This window comes from Trichomycterus rosablanca, chromosome 4 (assembly GCF_030014385.1).
Source record: "Trichomycterus rosablanca isolate fTriRos1 chromosome 4, fTriRos1.hap1, whole genome shotgun sequence".
Lineage (NCBI taxonomy): Eukaryota > Metazoa > Chordata > Actinopteri > Siluriformes > Trichomycteridae > Trichomycterus > Trichomycterus rosablanca.
The window spans coordinates 28820694-28838369 of NC_085991.1; the positions used below are offsets into that span (position 1 = coordinate 28820694).

The window sequence follows — 17676 nt, forward strand, 5'->3', positions numbered from 1 at the left end:
TTGCATTTATAAGAGCATCGATAAAGACACCATTATTACAGGGCCCATTCATCTTTGTTTAGGGTCTGGAGGCTCTACCATGTTTGCCACTGCCTGCACCCCACCTTTGACTATTGGTTGACACAGTACATCTTAAAACCTTCTAAACCAAAAAAAAAAAAAGCACCTTCCTGAGTGTTTGTGTAGTCTATGTCCTGTCTATGTCCTGCTTTGGTGCTAATATACTCAATACTCAGCTCATGGTTCTAGTTGTTTACCTGAGTAGCTTGTCTGATAAAGTTTCCTGACAGCAATGTTTTGAAATGCTGTTTAAATCGTTGCCAGAATTATAAAGCCCATATGAGCAGTAAAATGCATCCCACTCCATAAAAATGTCCATAGTTTCAGTTTCCACAAAGATTTAGCAAATAGAGGGGTTGAGCTCTCAGGATTTGGTTCTCTCTCATTTTGCAAAAGCTGCCATAAATCTATATCTTCTTGGTAGTCGGGGAAGAGCACTGAGGCTTCTTCACTTTGTGTTTCTGAGATAAAGGTATAGGTCCAAACTGACTTCACTGCACTTCATTCGACTGGCCATTACTTGTGTAAAAAATTGGAGTCTCTCAAGCATTTAGCAGTGTTACCTTGGGTGGCACGGTGGCAGAGGTTCGATCCCCAGGTGGGGTGGTCCGGGTCCTTTCTGTGTGGAGTTTGCATGTTCTCCTCGTGCCTGCGTGGGTTTCCTCCGGGAGCTCAGGTTTCCTCCCACAGTCCAAAAACATGTAAGTGAGGTGAACTGGAGAAACAAAATTGTCCATGACTGTGTTTGACATTAAACTTGTGAACTGATTAATCTTGTGTAATGAGTAACTACTGTTTCTGTCATGAATGTAACCAAAGTGTAAAACATGACGTTAAAATCCTAGTAAAAAAAAAAGTGTTACCTTCACAACACAGGATTTTGCTGAGGTTTAAACAGTGACTTAAAACTTGGTTGTAAAGCACTATGATCCTAAACATGTTCACACCTAACTGCAATACATATGCACCATTTTGCCCAGATTTAGTTGTAACATCCCCCTTTTTGCACAGCAGAAAGCCAGAATTCCTTGATTACTCGTCCATCGCCAAATAAAACGACAAATTAATGTGCCGTTTCTTTACAACAAACAAGAGTTCTCTCTGTTGTAGGCTCTAGAATGTCTTTACTTATTATTAGGTCATCACTGTGTAATCAGAACATTCATTCAAAATAAGTCAGTTATATATACCATACACGGGAATCTGAAGTGATTTGAGCACGTGTCAAACTCAAGGCACGCGGGTCCAAAACGGCCCGCCACGTAATTTTATGTGGCCCGCGAGAGCTTAAAAGACATATGATTGTCTTAAAATACACTGTAAAATCGTACATAAACTGCATCTGCCACAATGCATACCGATTTTGTGATTTTCGCAAAGTTACTGCATCCCGCCACTAGATGGCAGTGTTTCCACATCAGTGTTTAACTGAGGTGGTTTTCCAACAAGTGATGTTGAGAAATAATTACAAATAATCCCAAAATGTACAAGAAGAAAAAATTTAAGCAGAAGGAGATAATTTAATGAAAGATGGGAAAGTAAATACAAGTTTGTGCTTTAAGAAGAAAAACCGATACGTCTCTTGTGTTATGAGGCCGTGTCTGTGGTAAAGGAGTACAATATAAATGTAGATATACATTATAAATATACAGTATAAATTTGGCATTGTGACACTGAACACAGAATTTATCCTTCAAGAAAAACAACAAATTGTCTAAGACTTAAAAGGCAGACTGCAATCACAGCAGGATACGTTACAATCGGCCCTTGGAGAGCCACCATAATGCAGATGTGGCCCTTGGTGAAAATGAGTTTGACACCCCTGGAGTAGAGTATAATAAAATCTTCACATCACGTATTGTTCCACAAGATGTCACTGTGAGTCAACATACTTTTCTGATTTATTTCAGAGCCAAACATAACTAAACATATAGAGCAGCCCTCTTATAGAACTGAAAATATGTAGAACACGGTAGCAGGACATGTGTTTAGTTTATTTCATAACATAAAATACCTCACTACACCACAACACAAGAATGACATCTTTGGACCCCATGGACCACTTTGTTCAATTAGGCACTGTATTTATTTTAGACCTGTACGCAGCTTCTGAACAATGTTCAGAAATGCACCATGAGCTCGCTGGTATTAGTGATATTAGTCTACTAGTCCTACTAGTCTTTTGTCAGATATATGGTTTAACTTTTTGTCTGGTCAGACTAGAGAATCTTTTTCCTCATGTTGCCAGAGTCATTTATATGCCATTTATCAAACTCTTAACTGGCTGTCATATGCCTTTTACAAACCAGCTATAACAGCTCATGCTGTCACACCATTAAAACTGGATTGTAGCCTATCAACCCAGTCAACGTACTGCAAATAAAGCAAATATTTATACAAGATATAATGAGGCAAGCTTATCTAGTTGGCAAATGAAAAACAGTATGACATGTATTCTGTAGATACACCACACTACAGGTGACAAACATGTACAGGTCTGTAATACAAACTCAATTTCCAGAAAATTTGGAAGATTTAGTAAAGTGCAGAACAATGATTTATTAATTGTCTTGAATCTTCCTCCCCTTTTCTCCCAATCTAGTCATTTCCCATTCCTAATTGTAAATCCAAGGAAAAGTGTAAACCATCATGCATCCCCTTCGACATGCACCCAGTCGGCAGATGCTTATTATCACCTGCCAGTATTGGTTGGGTTCTCACACACACAGCTGTATTGTGTGTGACTTCCCTCCAACTGTGCCGCCAACTTGCGCAGGTGCCAGGACCAGTACTGGAAATTATATTTTGCAGCAGCAGTGGGAGGACACCCTGTCTGAACTCCCCTCCCTCAAACATGTCCAACTGTGTTTGTGTGGATGCTTTTTTCAGTGTTTTCACTGACCAACTTAGCGTATTTTGTAAGGAAATTACATGGACTAAGATGGCTCCAAATTCCCTAAATCATTTTGCAATAATATGTACATTATATGGTGAAAGACAATTTACTCACAAAACCTGGATCAAATTGGTGAGCCACAGCCCATTTTTGATTATAACGATTGCACCTTTGGTTGATCCTCCTTTTTTACCCAATCATGATACCATAACTTGTTGCCTGTTTCAGCTTGAACATTCTATAAACCTTTCACTCTTGTTTTTCTGTTTTGGGTTTCAAACAATTCCCGTAGCTGGACTGTCTATTTTAAATAAAGTAAAAAAGTTTTTAAAAAGTAAGTAGGCACTTGTAGCCTAGCGGTTAAGGTGTTGGACTAGTAATTAAACGGTCGCTGGTTCAAGCCCCACCACTGCCAGGTTGCTGCTGTTGGGCCCTTGAGCAAGGCCTTTAACCCTCAATTGCTCAGACTGTATCCTGTCCTAGTACTGCTTTGCTTTGAATAAATGCATCTGCTAAATGACAAAAATGTAAGTGAGGTTGGGAGAGATGGCAGTGGTGTGTGTTGCCATGCAATGCATTGATGTCTTGTCCAGAATATATTTCTGGCTTGCACCAGGGATTCTAGATTTTATTACAAACCCTCATGAACATTAATCTGCTACTACATCTAGATAAATCTAGATCTCTGTATGTCTTTAGTGTGACAGGTAACACTACACACATCCATCATATCTTATATGAACTATAACCTGTGTGAGTTCATTGATGTGTTTTAAACAACATTATACATTTTGTCAGTAATAATTCAATAGCTAGTGCATTAAAATAGTGGCAGTGGCAGTTTGATTTGTAACCCATTGTCTTTTTCAATCACCAATATTACTTTAAGCTCTGCCTTTATAAGACATTGGATTGGCTTATACATTATTAAAATGCAGCTTGTTTCACTCTAATCTTTGCACCTACCATAATGTTTATATTCTATTTCAGAGATCTTCAAAACCCTTTGACAAATAAAAAAAATAAAGTTCAATTATTGGGTATGTTGTGGTATAGAGACCATATACAGTGGGGCCAAAAAGTATTTAGTCCTCCTACTTAGAAAGATGAGAGAGGTCTGTAATTTTCATCATAGGTACACTTCAACTATGAGAGACAAAATGAGAAAAAAAAATCCAGGAAATCACATTGTAGGATTTTTAAAGAATTTATTTGTAAATTATGGTGGAAAATAAGTATTTGGTCAATAACAAAAGTTCAACTCAATACTTTGTAACATAACCTTTGTTGGCAATGACAGAGGTCAAACGTTTCCTGTAAGTCTTCACCAGGTTTGCACACACTGTAGCTGGTATTTTGGCCCATTCCTCCATGCAGATCTCCTCTAGAGCAGTGATGTTTTGGGGCTGTCGCTGGGCAACACAGACTTTCAACTCCCTCCACAAATTTTCTATGGAGTTGAGGTCTGGAGACTGGCTAGGCCACTCCAGGACCTTGAAATGCTTTTTACGGAGCCACTCCTTCGTTGCCCGAGCGATGTGTTTGGGATCATTGTCATGCTGGAAGACCCAGCCACGTTCCATCTTCAATGCTCTCATTGATGGAAGGAGGTTTTGGCTTAAAATCTCACGATACATGGCCCCGTTCATTCTTCCCTTAACACGGATCAGTCGTCCTGTCCCCTTTGCAGAAAAACTGCCCCAAAGCATGATGTTTCCACCCCCATGCTTCACAGTAGGTATGGTGTTCTTGGGATGCAACTCCGCATTCTTCTTCCTCCAAACACGACGAGTTGAGTTTTTACCAAAAAGTTCCATTTTGGTTTCATCTGACCACATGATATTCTCCCAATCCTCTTCTGGATCATCCATATGCTCTCTGGCAAACTTCAGATGGGCCTGGACATGTACTGGCTTAAGCAGGGGGACACGCCTGGCACTGCAGGATTTGAGTCCCTCTCGGCGTAGTGTGTTACTGATGGTAGCCTTGGTACTTTGGTCCCAGCTCTCTGCAGGTCATTCATCAGGTCCCTCCGTGTAGTTCTGGGATTTTTGCTCACCGTTCTCATGATCATTTTGACCCCACGGGATGAGATCTTGACCCCAAGGGAGATTATCAATGGTCTTGTATGTCTTCCATTTTCTTACAATTGCTCCCACAGTTGATTTATTCACACCAACCTGCTTGCCTATTGTAGATTCACTCTTCCCAGCCTGGTGCAGGTCTACAGTTTTCTTCCTGGTGTCCTTCGACAGCTCTTTGGTCTTGGCCATGGTTGACTGCTTGAGGCTGTGGACAGGTGTCTTTTATACAGATAACAAGGTCAAACAGGTGCCATTAATACAGGTAACGAGTGGAGGACAGAAGAGCTTCTTAATGAAGAAATTACAGGTCTGTGAGAGCCAGAAATCTTGCTTGTTTGTGGGTGACCAAATACTTATTTTCCACCATAATTTACAAATAAATTCTTTAAAAATCCTACAATGTGATTTCCTGGATTTTTTTTTCTCATTTTTTCTCTCATAGTTGAAGTGTACCTATGATGAAAATTACAGACCTCTCTCATCTTTCTAAGTAGGAGAACTTGCACAATCAGTGGCTGACTAAATACTTTTTGACCGCACTGTATATCACAACTTGCTTATAGTTAAAAACAGTCGTATGCAACACTTCTTTAAGAATGATTTATAACGTCATAAAAAGTATCTGTCATTGTTTAGATGACATCATACAGAATAGCATGATCTCAGGATATAAATGTCAGAGTCCACTTTTGCTCCACATCGCATTTATTAACACAATAAAATGTTCAGATCATAGTCTAAAGGTGGTGTTGATAAGAGAAGAAGAGATCAATACAAGTTAAACAGCATCATTAGCTTTCCAGTACAGCAGTATATATTCACTTAAACTGTAAATTAGGTTGGTTTTATTCTTCAGTTTAAATGTTTATATTGTTTGGAATACCCTTTGTTTATAGTGTTAAGTTGGTCTTGTTCTTTAGTTTAAATGTTTATAGTGTTTGGAATAATCTTTGTTTAAATCTTATCTTGATCCTTGTCTACAATATATGATGGGTCACTGATTTTAGGTCACTGTTTCCATGGGTTCTGAAACATTATTATTGGGTATATTGTAAAGGTGCCACATCTCTCCAGGTTCCCTAGTTTGATTTTTACCTTTATTAACTGTCTTTAAGGAGTTTGACATGCTTTCATTGTGTTTCCTCCAGGTGCGTAAGTTTATGTGGGAATAAACTTACGCACCTGGAGGAAACACAATGAAAGCATGTCAAACTCCTTAAAGACAGTTAATAATGGTAAAAATCAAACCAGGGAACCTGGAGACACCCAAAAACATGTCATTAAATGAATTGGCTACACTTAATTGCCCCTAGTTGTGTAACTGCAGCCTGGTATTTCTAGGATTTGACCACAATACTGTCCAAGTTAAAGATGATTAATAATAAATTATAAGAGCACACCCACCTTCTGTAGGGGAAAAATTTGGTACCTACACAGATTTAGTATCTTTCACTCTGGTATCAATAAAAATGGAGTATCCTTACATAAAGGTGCCACTTGTGAATGTAGCATAAATTATTGCTATCAATTAAATATTAGAAGCTATTATTATAAATTTAATACCCACATTAATTAAGGCACTAGTCCCAAAATGAGATCAACTGTGCCTAATATCTGAAGGAAAAGGAAAGTAATTAAAGAAAATAAGCTGAAGAGTTATGTGCAGTGACTGAAATAGTAGCCTTGCCATTGGTCAAAATCTAATTTAGCACACAATTATTTGGGACACAATAGCTCTTCTGTGCTCCATGTATACTCTAATACAATGGGTTGCATACTGATGTCTTAAGAGCAAGCCCCCATTTATTCATTCTTTGTATGTTTTATTGTCGCTTTATTCTGGTCAGGGTTGCGATGGGTCTATATTAGGTGCTACAGATGCTCTTTATCCATTTAGTGTTATATTCCTGTTCTTTTTTCAGCAACCAGCTCCCCTCTTAACCCATGCCTATGGCCAAAGCAAAAGAATTGTTTAAGGAATCACCAAAAGTGCTGTGACATTTGTGTCCCTTTAAACTATATGTAAATGTTTAGATAGACTAACATTGATGCCATACTGTTTACAAGTAAGGATAAGTGAATTGATGAACTTTTACCTAGATTTGTTCCTGTCGTGGTGAAATGGCTCGGTTATGACTCAGCCAACTTCCCATATGTAACACTGAACTTGCTCAATCTTCATAGTGCACGTCTCAAATATTTCAGTACAGTTTTAAATAAAAATTGAAATATTTGTGCTTAAAATATGATTCCTGTGTAATTTTAAAGTTCTAGTGTCCTGCACAGTTTACCACCTCCTTGTTTCTACACTCACTGTCTATTTGATCAGCTCCACTTACCATATAGAAGCACTTTGTAGTTCTACAATGACTGCCTGTAGTCCATCTATTGCTCTATACACTTTTTTAGCCTGCTTTCACCCTGTTCTTTATTGGTCAGGACCACCACAGAGCAGGTATTATTTAGGTGGTGGATCATTCTCAGCACTGCAGTTACACTGACATGGTGGTGGTGGTGTTAGTGTGTGTTGTGCTGGTATGAGTGGATCAGACACAGCAGCACTGCTGGAGTTTTTAAATAGCGTGTCCACTCACTGTCCACTCTATTACACACTCCTACCTAGTTGGTCCACCTTGTAGATGTAAAGTCAGAGACAATCGCTCATCTATTGCTGCTGTTTGAATTGGTCATCTTCTAGACCACGTCGGTGGTCACAGGACGCTGCCCACAGGGCGCTGTTGGTTGGATATTTTTGGTTGGTGGACTATTCTCAGTCGAGCAGTGACAGTGAGGAAAAACATTTCCACTCATACCATCTTATCCACTCATATCAGCACAACACACACTAACACACCACCACCTTGTCAGTGTCAGTGCAGTGCTGAGAATGACCCACCACCCAAATAATACCTGCTCTGTGGTGGTCCTGGGAGAGTCATGACCATTGAAGAACAGCATGAAAGGAGGCTAACAAAGCATGCAGAGAAACTAGGGCTGTCAAACGATTAAAATTTTTAATCACGATTAATCTCAGAATTTCATATAGTTAATCGCGATTAATCGCATTAAAAAAAAATCTGTGTAAATGTTACAGAAAACAAGGATTTTTAAGTGAAATGTTACAATTAAAATGGTGAACACATTTTATGCTAAATGTACTGATGTTAAAAACTGCTGGGACAAGAGAAAACTGTAAGGGAGTTTTATTCACTCACATACTAGGCAGTAATACTATCCAATGGTTTGATGGACGTTTCTACACGAAGTGAGTGTGTTTTGACCCTTTGGGGCTTCCATAGTTCATGGACAACGTGCTTGACTCAGCTGTCCGGTATTCTTTACCGTAACAGAATAAGTGTAATAAAGTGTTCTGCTCCCGACAACTTGTGAATATAGCGTGTATTTATTTCTTTATTATGCAAGTGCAGATGCTACGACGCTCTTTTACATTTTGTTAACAAACCGCAAATGAAAAACGGTGGCAAGTCCGACATTAAAACGTTTGTTCTACCAGTCAAGTCTCAACATGAACTAGAATTTGCGTTAATGGCACTATTTTTTTTAATCGCGTTAAATTGAGATTGCGTTAATGCGTTATTATCGCGTTAACTTCGACAGCCCTAAGAGAAACAGATGGACTTTAGTCAGTAATTGTAGAACTACAAAGTGCTTCTATATGGTAAGTGGAGCTGATAAAATGGACAGTGAGTGTAGAAACCAGGAGGTGGTTTTAATGTTATGGCTGATCAGTGTATCTAATATCGTCTACTAATGGTACTATTTAGTATCATATGTTGACTTGTTTAGATAAGTAGCATACACAGTATTTATCTTTTGGTGTATTATTTACTACAGCAGTGTGAATTTTAAACCAATATTGAACTATTTATTATGAAAGTAGCCTATATTCTGACATGGCGTATTGATGTAGCCAGCACAGCAGGTTTTGCGCTATTTTAACACGGCTAAATATGACAAAACAACTAAGTATTAAAAAACAGGTGAAAGATGTACAAATATGTCAACAAATATGATATGCAAGTGTTTGTAGTGTAGAGGAAGTTAGTAGTAAAAAAAGCTGATCATGTGTTAGCGAGTCATCGTCACACACAAAAAACCCTGACGTCATGTTAACCTTTGTACTAGTTTTCTGGTCATGAGCGGTCATGTTCACGTCACGGTCTGAAACTTCTGAGTGGATATAAAAACCAGACCAGTCTCCATTCAGCAAAGCTTCTTCAGCAACGTTCATACTATACCTACCTGCTGTTAGACTTCAGCTCATATACTCAAAACACAGGTAAGTGTACCTCTCTAGATATGAAATAGTCTGAATATTAAGTGATTAAGTATTTTACTTTGTTTAAAATGGTTTTAATTTAACTGTTGGATCTTTTTATAGTGACAGAGATGGCTCCCAATGAAATGACCCAGGTTTGTAAATATACTTTTTATTTTTCATGAAAGAATAATAGGAACCTTAAAGTGTTAACATTATATAACTATATATTAGGGCTGGGCGGTATTTTTTAAGATTCTGACGGTTTCACGGTATATCACTGTATGTTTTTTGTATGACTGGGACTTTTTTATGTCTGTGGCTGATTCTACTAGTACATAAGTACATAGAATATAAAAAGTTTCAACTTTACCATAATGAAGGTTTTGAGTACTATAAGCTTTGCTTATCCCCACAAAATGACACAATATATTATTGGAATCAGTACGCATGAAACAGGTGCAATAAATACAATTATTATTGTTTACTTAATATTTAAGTATTGTACAATTACCCTTAGCTCTCCCTTTAATGAATAAAACAACATTTGCAAACTCCTGTACAACTTGATCACAGGTCTGTTGTAGAAAAGTGGACAACTTTATTCATCTTTGCTTCCAGTTTGCTTATAACGCTGGTTTAGCAACTGACCTGAAGTATTTTCGCCCCATAAGACATACCTGGAATCCACTGTTCTAATAATTGCTCTGAAAGTTTCATTCTCGACTGTCTATAAAGGAATCGTGTCCTTGCATATATGGATTGTCACTGCATTTGTAATGTCATTGTTTGCAACAGCCGTAGCTCGACAAACCGTGCAATATATATATATAGTGTTTTAGTCTGTTCTAAACTGCAGACACGGCTCATTTTATTGGCAGGTGCTTCTGGTGCATATCTGGTCTTCCTCTCTTCATCCTCCATCTGTTTTTGTTTATTTTTATTTTTTTTTTTACAATATTGAGGAAACCTCTCTCACCATGCTAACACTACCTGGCTAACTCGTGAGCTGTATCTAATTTGCACGGCGCTCTATAGCGCTTTTAGCACCGAACAGTTTTATATGATTTGCCTACTGAAGCCCACAGCTGTTGTATTAACTATGCTACAGTATGGCAGTATTTGAAAAATCCATATAATCAAAGACGGTATACCAAATGTACCGTCATACCGCCCAGCACTACTATACATATTATATAAATGTATGATTACTGTTGTGATATTTTGTCTTAGATACTGTTATAACAGTAACTGTAGTTACTATTTTTGTAATCAATGGTAACTAATTTGATGTAAAATCTGTGTGTGTACCATTTAAATGTTTCTAATTTTCTTAATGACATACTTTTTATTCAGTTAAAGGTTTAAATACACTTAGTATGTCATAAAGTTTTCTGTGTTTAAATACTAACTGCAGCTATTGTTTTTCTCTGACTTAATTATTGGGACATACTTATTCTTGGTCCAGAAATGTTTCAGTACCAAAGTAATACTTTGGTGGTGGTAATGTCATTTAACTTTATGGAATGGGTTCATAATTCACTATGGATTCAGATTTTAAATATGTCTCCATATAAATGGAGCTCGTTAGTTAGCTTGAGCCTTAATCAATAAAATAATAGCAAAATCTAGAAAGCTCTTTGCAGATTTTAGAAAATAAAAATTCAATTAAAAAATAATTAGGAATCTCATTTGGAGCCATTTCTCTTTTTTATTCTTCCCAATTGTCTTCCCAATCTAGTCATATCCAAATACTCAATTGCATTTCGCGTCCTCTACTGCTGCTGACCTCCATTCCTGAACGAGAAAGGTCGTGACTAACACACACGGCTTCCGTCATGAGTGCAGCAGCTGACTGCTTTTTTCCCCACCCGCTTGAGGCGGGTTCATAGGGAGATCCGTTTTGTGCATGGTGCACCAATCTTCATTATCCCCTATCTAATCAGCCAGCAGAGGTCATAATTGCAGCAGTTATGAGGAATCCTCTCCAGGGCTACCGTCCTTTAGACGAGCTAAGCGATGTCTGTGTAGGCACGCATTCTGCTCGGGTTTAAGTGATATTTTTCACTTGAGCTAATGGGTACAGTGGCCATATTTATATGGATATAGGGAATTCACTAGTCAGTCACAGTCAAAAGAAGAAATCCCAATAACTTAAATACCATTACATAACTTTTAACAACATCATATTAATAATCTTATCTTTTTTTAGACAATGCTCAGTAAACAAATAAAGTGTATATTCCATCATTTAGGCACAGAAAGACAATAAGAGAACCATTAAAATATCAAGACTTACATGACATACATTATATGCACACTATGTTTGTGAGGCCAGGTACTAAGTTTGGACAAGAAACACAATAAACAGTTTATCCCAGAGGTGTTCAGTGGAGTTGAGGTCAGGGGTTCTATTCAGGCCAATGGAGTTCCTCCACACCAAGCTCATAAAACCTTGTCTGGAACTTGTCTTTTCCTAACTGAGTTAACTTGAACTAATTAATTAGATTAAATACTTTGGGTCATTTAGTGTACTTGTCCCTTTTTAACATCTGTAGTTATCCATAATATGGCTCTATTAACAAATTTGTGCCTCAGCTACTGCAAATATTGTTAATATTGTTAATATTGCACTTTTCTTTGCCAAACTAAGCACTGTCTGTTAATGTGTTTATGTTTAGAATGTGGTAACTCGAGTTGTCCAACTCCCATTGGTGAGCTCAACGTATGACATGGTGTTAAACATGTATGGCAACACTAAGGAGAACCATCCATACATCAAGTCAGTCTGTGAGGCTGCAGAGGTGGGAGTGAAAACAATCACTACTGCAGCTTTTACCAGTGCTTTGCCCATCATTGGCAAGCTGGAACCTCAAAGTAAGCATTGTTTAAACCAAGATATATGAAGTCACATGCTGGATTTACACAAAGAATGTTACTAAAATGTTTCCTATTCTTTAGTCTCTAGGGTCAATGATCTTGCTTGTAAGGGCCTGGACAAGATAGAGAACTCACTGCCAATTCTTCACCAGCCTCCTGAACAGGTAATTTCCATTGATGCCTCATGTTAGCTGGTGGTTTATGTTGCAAGTTTTTTGTTATTTAGGTAACATTTAGGAAATCTTTCCTTTTTCATTCCTGTAGATTGTTGCCAGTGCTAAAGGTGCTGTCACTGAAAGTGTGAACGGAGCCAAGACAAGCATGTCTCACACTCTGGGTGATGTGATGGTCCGAACCAGAGGAGCGGTGCAGGAAAGCGTGGAGAAGACAAGAATGGCAGTCAGTGATGGGGTCGACACAGTGATGAAAAGCAAAATGGCAAAGATTGTAAGCAGCAGTGTGAACACTGCCTTGAGCACTTCAGAGACTCTAGTGGAACGATATCTGCCTGCACCTGAGGAGATTCAAGGTAAACATATTTTGTAAGCTGTTTTTGCTCAGTATTATTTACTGCTAAATCAGTGTTAGTGTTAAGTTAGTGGCAGGAATTTTCAAAAGTACAGATCCTGTTTTAGCCATCCCTGGGTGGGAGTCCATGGGAGCATAATTGGCTCTGTTGTCTAGATGGAAATGATGCTATTCTGTTCTTTCTTTATAATCAAACCAATTATGTGTAATGATGCATTTATGTGGTTATTAACTAAACTTATTAACTAAAAACAGAGCTAAAGTCAAGATTGTCCAAGATCAATTAACATAGAGTCGAAGGGGGTTAAATTTAAGTCAAACCCAAGTTCAAATAAGAGCATGTATAGGAGAAATATATAGGGATGTAACGAAACACTCTACCTGCGATGCGATGCGATTCACGATACTGGGTTCACGATGTGATTTTTTCCGGATTTTTTTTAACTGAAATTGAAGACAAATTAAGGCAAAGTTTCCTTTTATTATTTCTCTTAAAAAAAAAAAAAAATACTGTATTTGTAATTATCTTTTATTTATCTGTATAATGAATGCCCTTTTATTTCTGAGGTAGGTACAAACTATCCAAAACAATTTTGAATTAAGCCCAATTTGGCTGAAATTGGCAACCAGGCGTATAGCGCCAGTGACGTCAACCAGGCGAGGTGTATAGCGCTAACCCACGCCCCCTCCGACACGTGGGCAGCAAGCCACATGCATCTTATCACCCACACATTGACGAGTGTTGTGCCACCTAGCGTTGTGTACGGAGAGACACACCCTAAGAGTACTCCTTCCCCATCTCGGTGCAGGTGCCTCTAATCAGCCAGCAGAGGTCGTAATTGCACCAGTCTGACAGAGAGAGACCCATATCCGGCTTAGTCCTGCCCACCTAAACAACCGGCCAATCGTTGTTCATGTGGCCGCTCACCACGATATAATGTATTCGAGATCCCAGTCTGGTTGCAGCATGTGTTTTTACCGCTCACCTGAGCGGCCCCTCTGCTGTTTAAAGTGAATATCGATTCATTTTATATGTCAAATTGATGTGAATCGTGGAATTTTGGAATCGGTTATTAACTGTCTTGTGGTGAATCTTTACATTCCTAGCAATAAACCAAAGAAAGATTCATTTAGCTATTTTAACAACTGCCATGCCTTCCTCCAGGGTGTAGGCATACATCAAACATCAACACCATTACATGTTTTCCCTACCTCACCTTCCATTAAACATTTTATACCTGCAAACTGGCATTAATTCTATTTGCTTTAAACTTGTTTGAAATAAGTGAAATTCATTTTAGTGGCCAAGTAGATGTGGATCATTAATAATGAAATGAATAAGCCAGAATAAGTCAATAAACATGACAAATTCTGCGGAAATCATCAGGTTCTCAAGCTGTTTACCCTCTTTTTGAGGCTTATTAACCTCATGTGATGAGAGAAACAGTTTCTAAGATGATTAACCTAGCAGTCAAATGACAGACTAATCTGACAAACAGTTTGTTTTCATTCCTTTGCAATCAGTTGTTTATATAACTCACATGAAAATCCTCGATCTCTAAACATCTGCTTAGGCTCATTTTTCACTGCTGATTTTTGTGTTCCTTACAGAACATGAAACAAATCTGACTAAAGGATTTGAGCATGATGCAGATGAACACAGCTACTATGTGCGTCTGGGCTCACTCTCTACCAAGCTGAGGCAGAGAGCATACAAGAAAGCTATCAGCAAAGTCCTTGATGCCAAGAAACACAGCCAAGAGTCCATCTCCAAGCTAAACCACACCATGGATCTGGTAAGTTGCATGCTGATACCATGCTGTGATCCTTTCTCCTTTAATGCGATTCAGGAACATGTATATGTGTTATTAACTCACCATTGCTTTACTCACCATTCCACACCAATATTACTCTCCATAAACTTAAATGATTTATTCACATTCAGATTTTTTTGGCTAAACATTACAGTCCCTACTTCTACATGTCATAATATGACCTGCAAAGTTGGACAAGTATTAAAATAATGGTATGGCAGAGACCATTAAATCTGGCATAATTTACATATTTGAACAACAATCTCAGTAAGCTAGAAACCATTAATGTTTTATTTTAAACTTACATAAAACATTGTAGCTTATTTACACTAATCAGCCATAACATTAAAACCACCTCCTTGTTTCTACACTCACTGTCCATTTTATCAGCTCCACTTATCATACAGAAGCACTTTGTAGTTCTGCAATTACTGACTGTAGTCCATCTGTTTCTCTGCATGCATTGTTAGCCCCCTTTCACCCTGTTCTTCAATGGTCAGGACCCCCACAGGACCACCACAGAGCAGGTATTATTTGGGTGGTGGATCATTCTCAGCACTGCAGTGACAATGACATGGTGGTGGTGTGTTAGTGTGTGATGCTGGTATGAGTAGATCAGACACAGCACCGCTGCTGGAGTTTTTAAATACCGTGTCCACTCACTGTCCACTCTATTAGACACTCCTACCTAATTGGTCCACCTTGTAGATGTAAAGTCAGAGACGATCGCTCATCTATTGCTGCTGTTTGAGTCGCTCATCTTCTAGACCTTCATCAGTGGTCACAGGATGCTGCCCACGAGGCGCTGTTGGCTGGATATATTTTTGGTTGATGGACTATTCTCAGTCCAGCAGTGACAGTGAGGTGCATTGCAATCAGCATTGCTGTGTCTGATCCACTCATACCGGCAGAACACACACTAACACACCACCACCATGTCAGTGTCACTGCAGTGCTGAGAATACCTACTCTGTGGGGGTCCTGACCATTGAAGAACAGCATGAAAGGGGGCTAACAAAGCATGCAGAGGAACAGATGGACTACAGTCAGTAATTGTAGAACTACAAAGTGCTTCTATATGGTAAGTGGAGCTGATAAAATGGACAGTGTGTGTAGAAACAAGGAGGTGGTTTTAATGTTATGGCTGATCGGTGTAGATCTAAACTCAAACGTATAAAGTACATACATTCAACTCTTTAATTAGTTAGTGCCACTTATTGTTAAATTACCCTTTAACCCTTTAAACAGGGCAGATTATGACATCTAAAATGTTCCCACATGTAAAACTTTTCCATGAACCTTTTAATGATTCATATATTGCATTCATTTCACATCCTGTCTTACTTTATTAGATTGAATACACAAGGAAGAATATTGATGGTGCAAACCAGAAGATTTATGAAAAGCTGAGTACAGTAATGGACTTGAAGTCTACATCTCAGAGTACCATTGCGAACAACAGTGAATCTGATGCAGAGGTACAGCCTATGTTAAACTCTTTTCTGTTTCTTAATTAATTAAGCACTTCAAGACGCTGGCTTTATTTAAACTTGTTTCTTTGCTTCCAGATAATCGAGTCCCGTACTCTGACCATCGCTCGCAACCTGACCCAGCAGCTCCAGACGACTTGTGTGGCACTGGCAACCAGTCTCCAGGGGCTCCCACAGAACGTCCAAGAACAAGCAGTTTCCATCAGCCACATGGCTATTGGCGTCTACACCAGGTTCAACAAGGCTGCAGCTTTGGGTGACCTGTCTGACTCAGTTCTTACCAACACTCGAGCTCAGCTGAGTCGCATGAAAGAATCCATTGACAATGTCATGGATTACTTGGTCAACAACACTCCACTCAATTGGCTGGTGGGTCCATTTTACCCACATATTGAGCCAACTACAAAACCTAGCAGCACGCAGTCCAGTGAAGAGAGCAGTGCCCAGCCTGAACTGGAGATGCAGCTGATTCTTAAGGAGAATTAGTTCATTACTACAAAAGATTTACCGTACTTTTTGACTTAAGGCTTAGTCTGAGGGGATGTTAAAATCTACATTCCATGCATTGAAATCTCACAGTTTCTATCATGTAACTATCATTATACTATATAAATATTCAATTAATCATTTGGCTTATTTGCATTAATTAGTGAACTTAAAAATATTGCACAACAAAAGACCAAGTCACCAAATGTGTTTTAACTACATAAAATCAGTCCTTAAAAATGAAGTGCTTGTATTACTGTGTTACTGCCTTTCTACGTTTTTAATAAAATCATAATTATATACATACGTCTTGAGGTCTGTGTTTCAAAACATACATTTTGGGCTTTGTTTTACTCATGATGACATTGCTGCAGATGTCACTAAACCATTTTAATTCAGGTTAGGTTAATTTCCTTTAGTCTACATTTCATGAATATTTGCCATTTACAAACTCACAAACATTTTAATTTATCCATATGGTAAATGGTTTGAAAATAAATTAACAAATTCTATGCCCTTTAAATATATTTTGATGCATAATGCCCTGCTTCTGCCACTTTTTAGTATTGGGCATTAATTGTTTCATTGCCTGTTTTACCCCCACTTTACTCACTGGGCGAATGGTAGGAAAAACCCTGAACAGATTGCCAGTGCATTACTGGGCAAACACAATCAATCACACACACACTTATACCTAGGGCAATTTTGTATTTCCAGTTAACCTGACTGCATGTCTTTGGACTGTGGTAGGAAACTGGAGCACTCGGACGACGCCGACACTTGGACAACATGCAAACTCCCCACATAAAGAACCCACACTGTGCGCTCAGGTGGCGTGCGCAAAGCTGATCTACATGTGAACTTGCCTCGTACAGGTGAAAAATGCAGTCGGCTACTGCACGTGTCGGAGGGGGCGTGTGTTAGTCACGGCTCTCCTCAGGAGTGGAGGTCAGCATCAGTAGAGGAGAAGTGTAATGGAATTGGGTACTTGGATACGACTAGAACCCACAACTCTCCACCTGGGAATCGAACCCAGGACCTTCTTGCTGTGAGGCCACAGTAAGACTCACCGAGCTGCCCAGAAAAAATAATTAAACATAATTAAAAAAACATGTAAAATAAATGAATAAATACAATAAATAAATAATAATATAAAATA

General features: G+C 38.6%; 1 protein-coding gene across 1 annotated transcript; it reads left to right on the forward strand.

Moving 5' to 3' along the window:
- The first annotated feature begins 9287 nt into the window (after positions 1–9287).
- On the forward strand, positions 9288–16801 carry plin2 (perilipin 2). Its single transcript, XM_062993159.1, has 8 exons — positions 9288–9340; positions 9443–9474; positions 12001–12196; positions 12281–12363; positions 12464–12728; positions 14339–14523; positions 15894–16019; positions 16110–16801. The coding sequence occupies exons 2-8, from the start codon at positions 9451–9453 to the stop codon at positions 16515–16517; spliced, it is 1287 nt and encodes a 428-aa protein (XP_062849229.1). The 5' UTR covers positions 9288–9340; positions 9443–9450; the 3' UTR covers positions 16518–16801.
- The last annotated feature ends 875 nt before the right edge of the window (positions 16802–17676 follow it).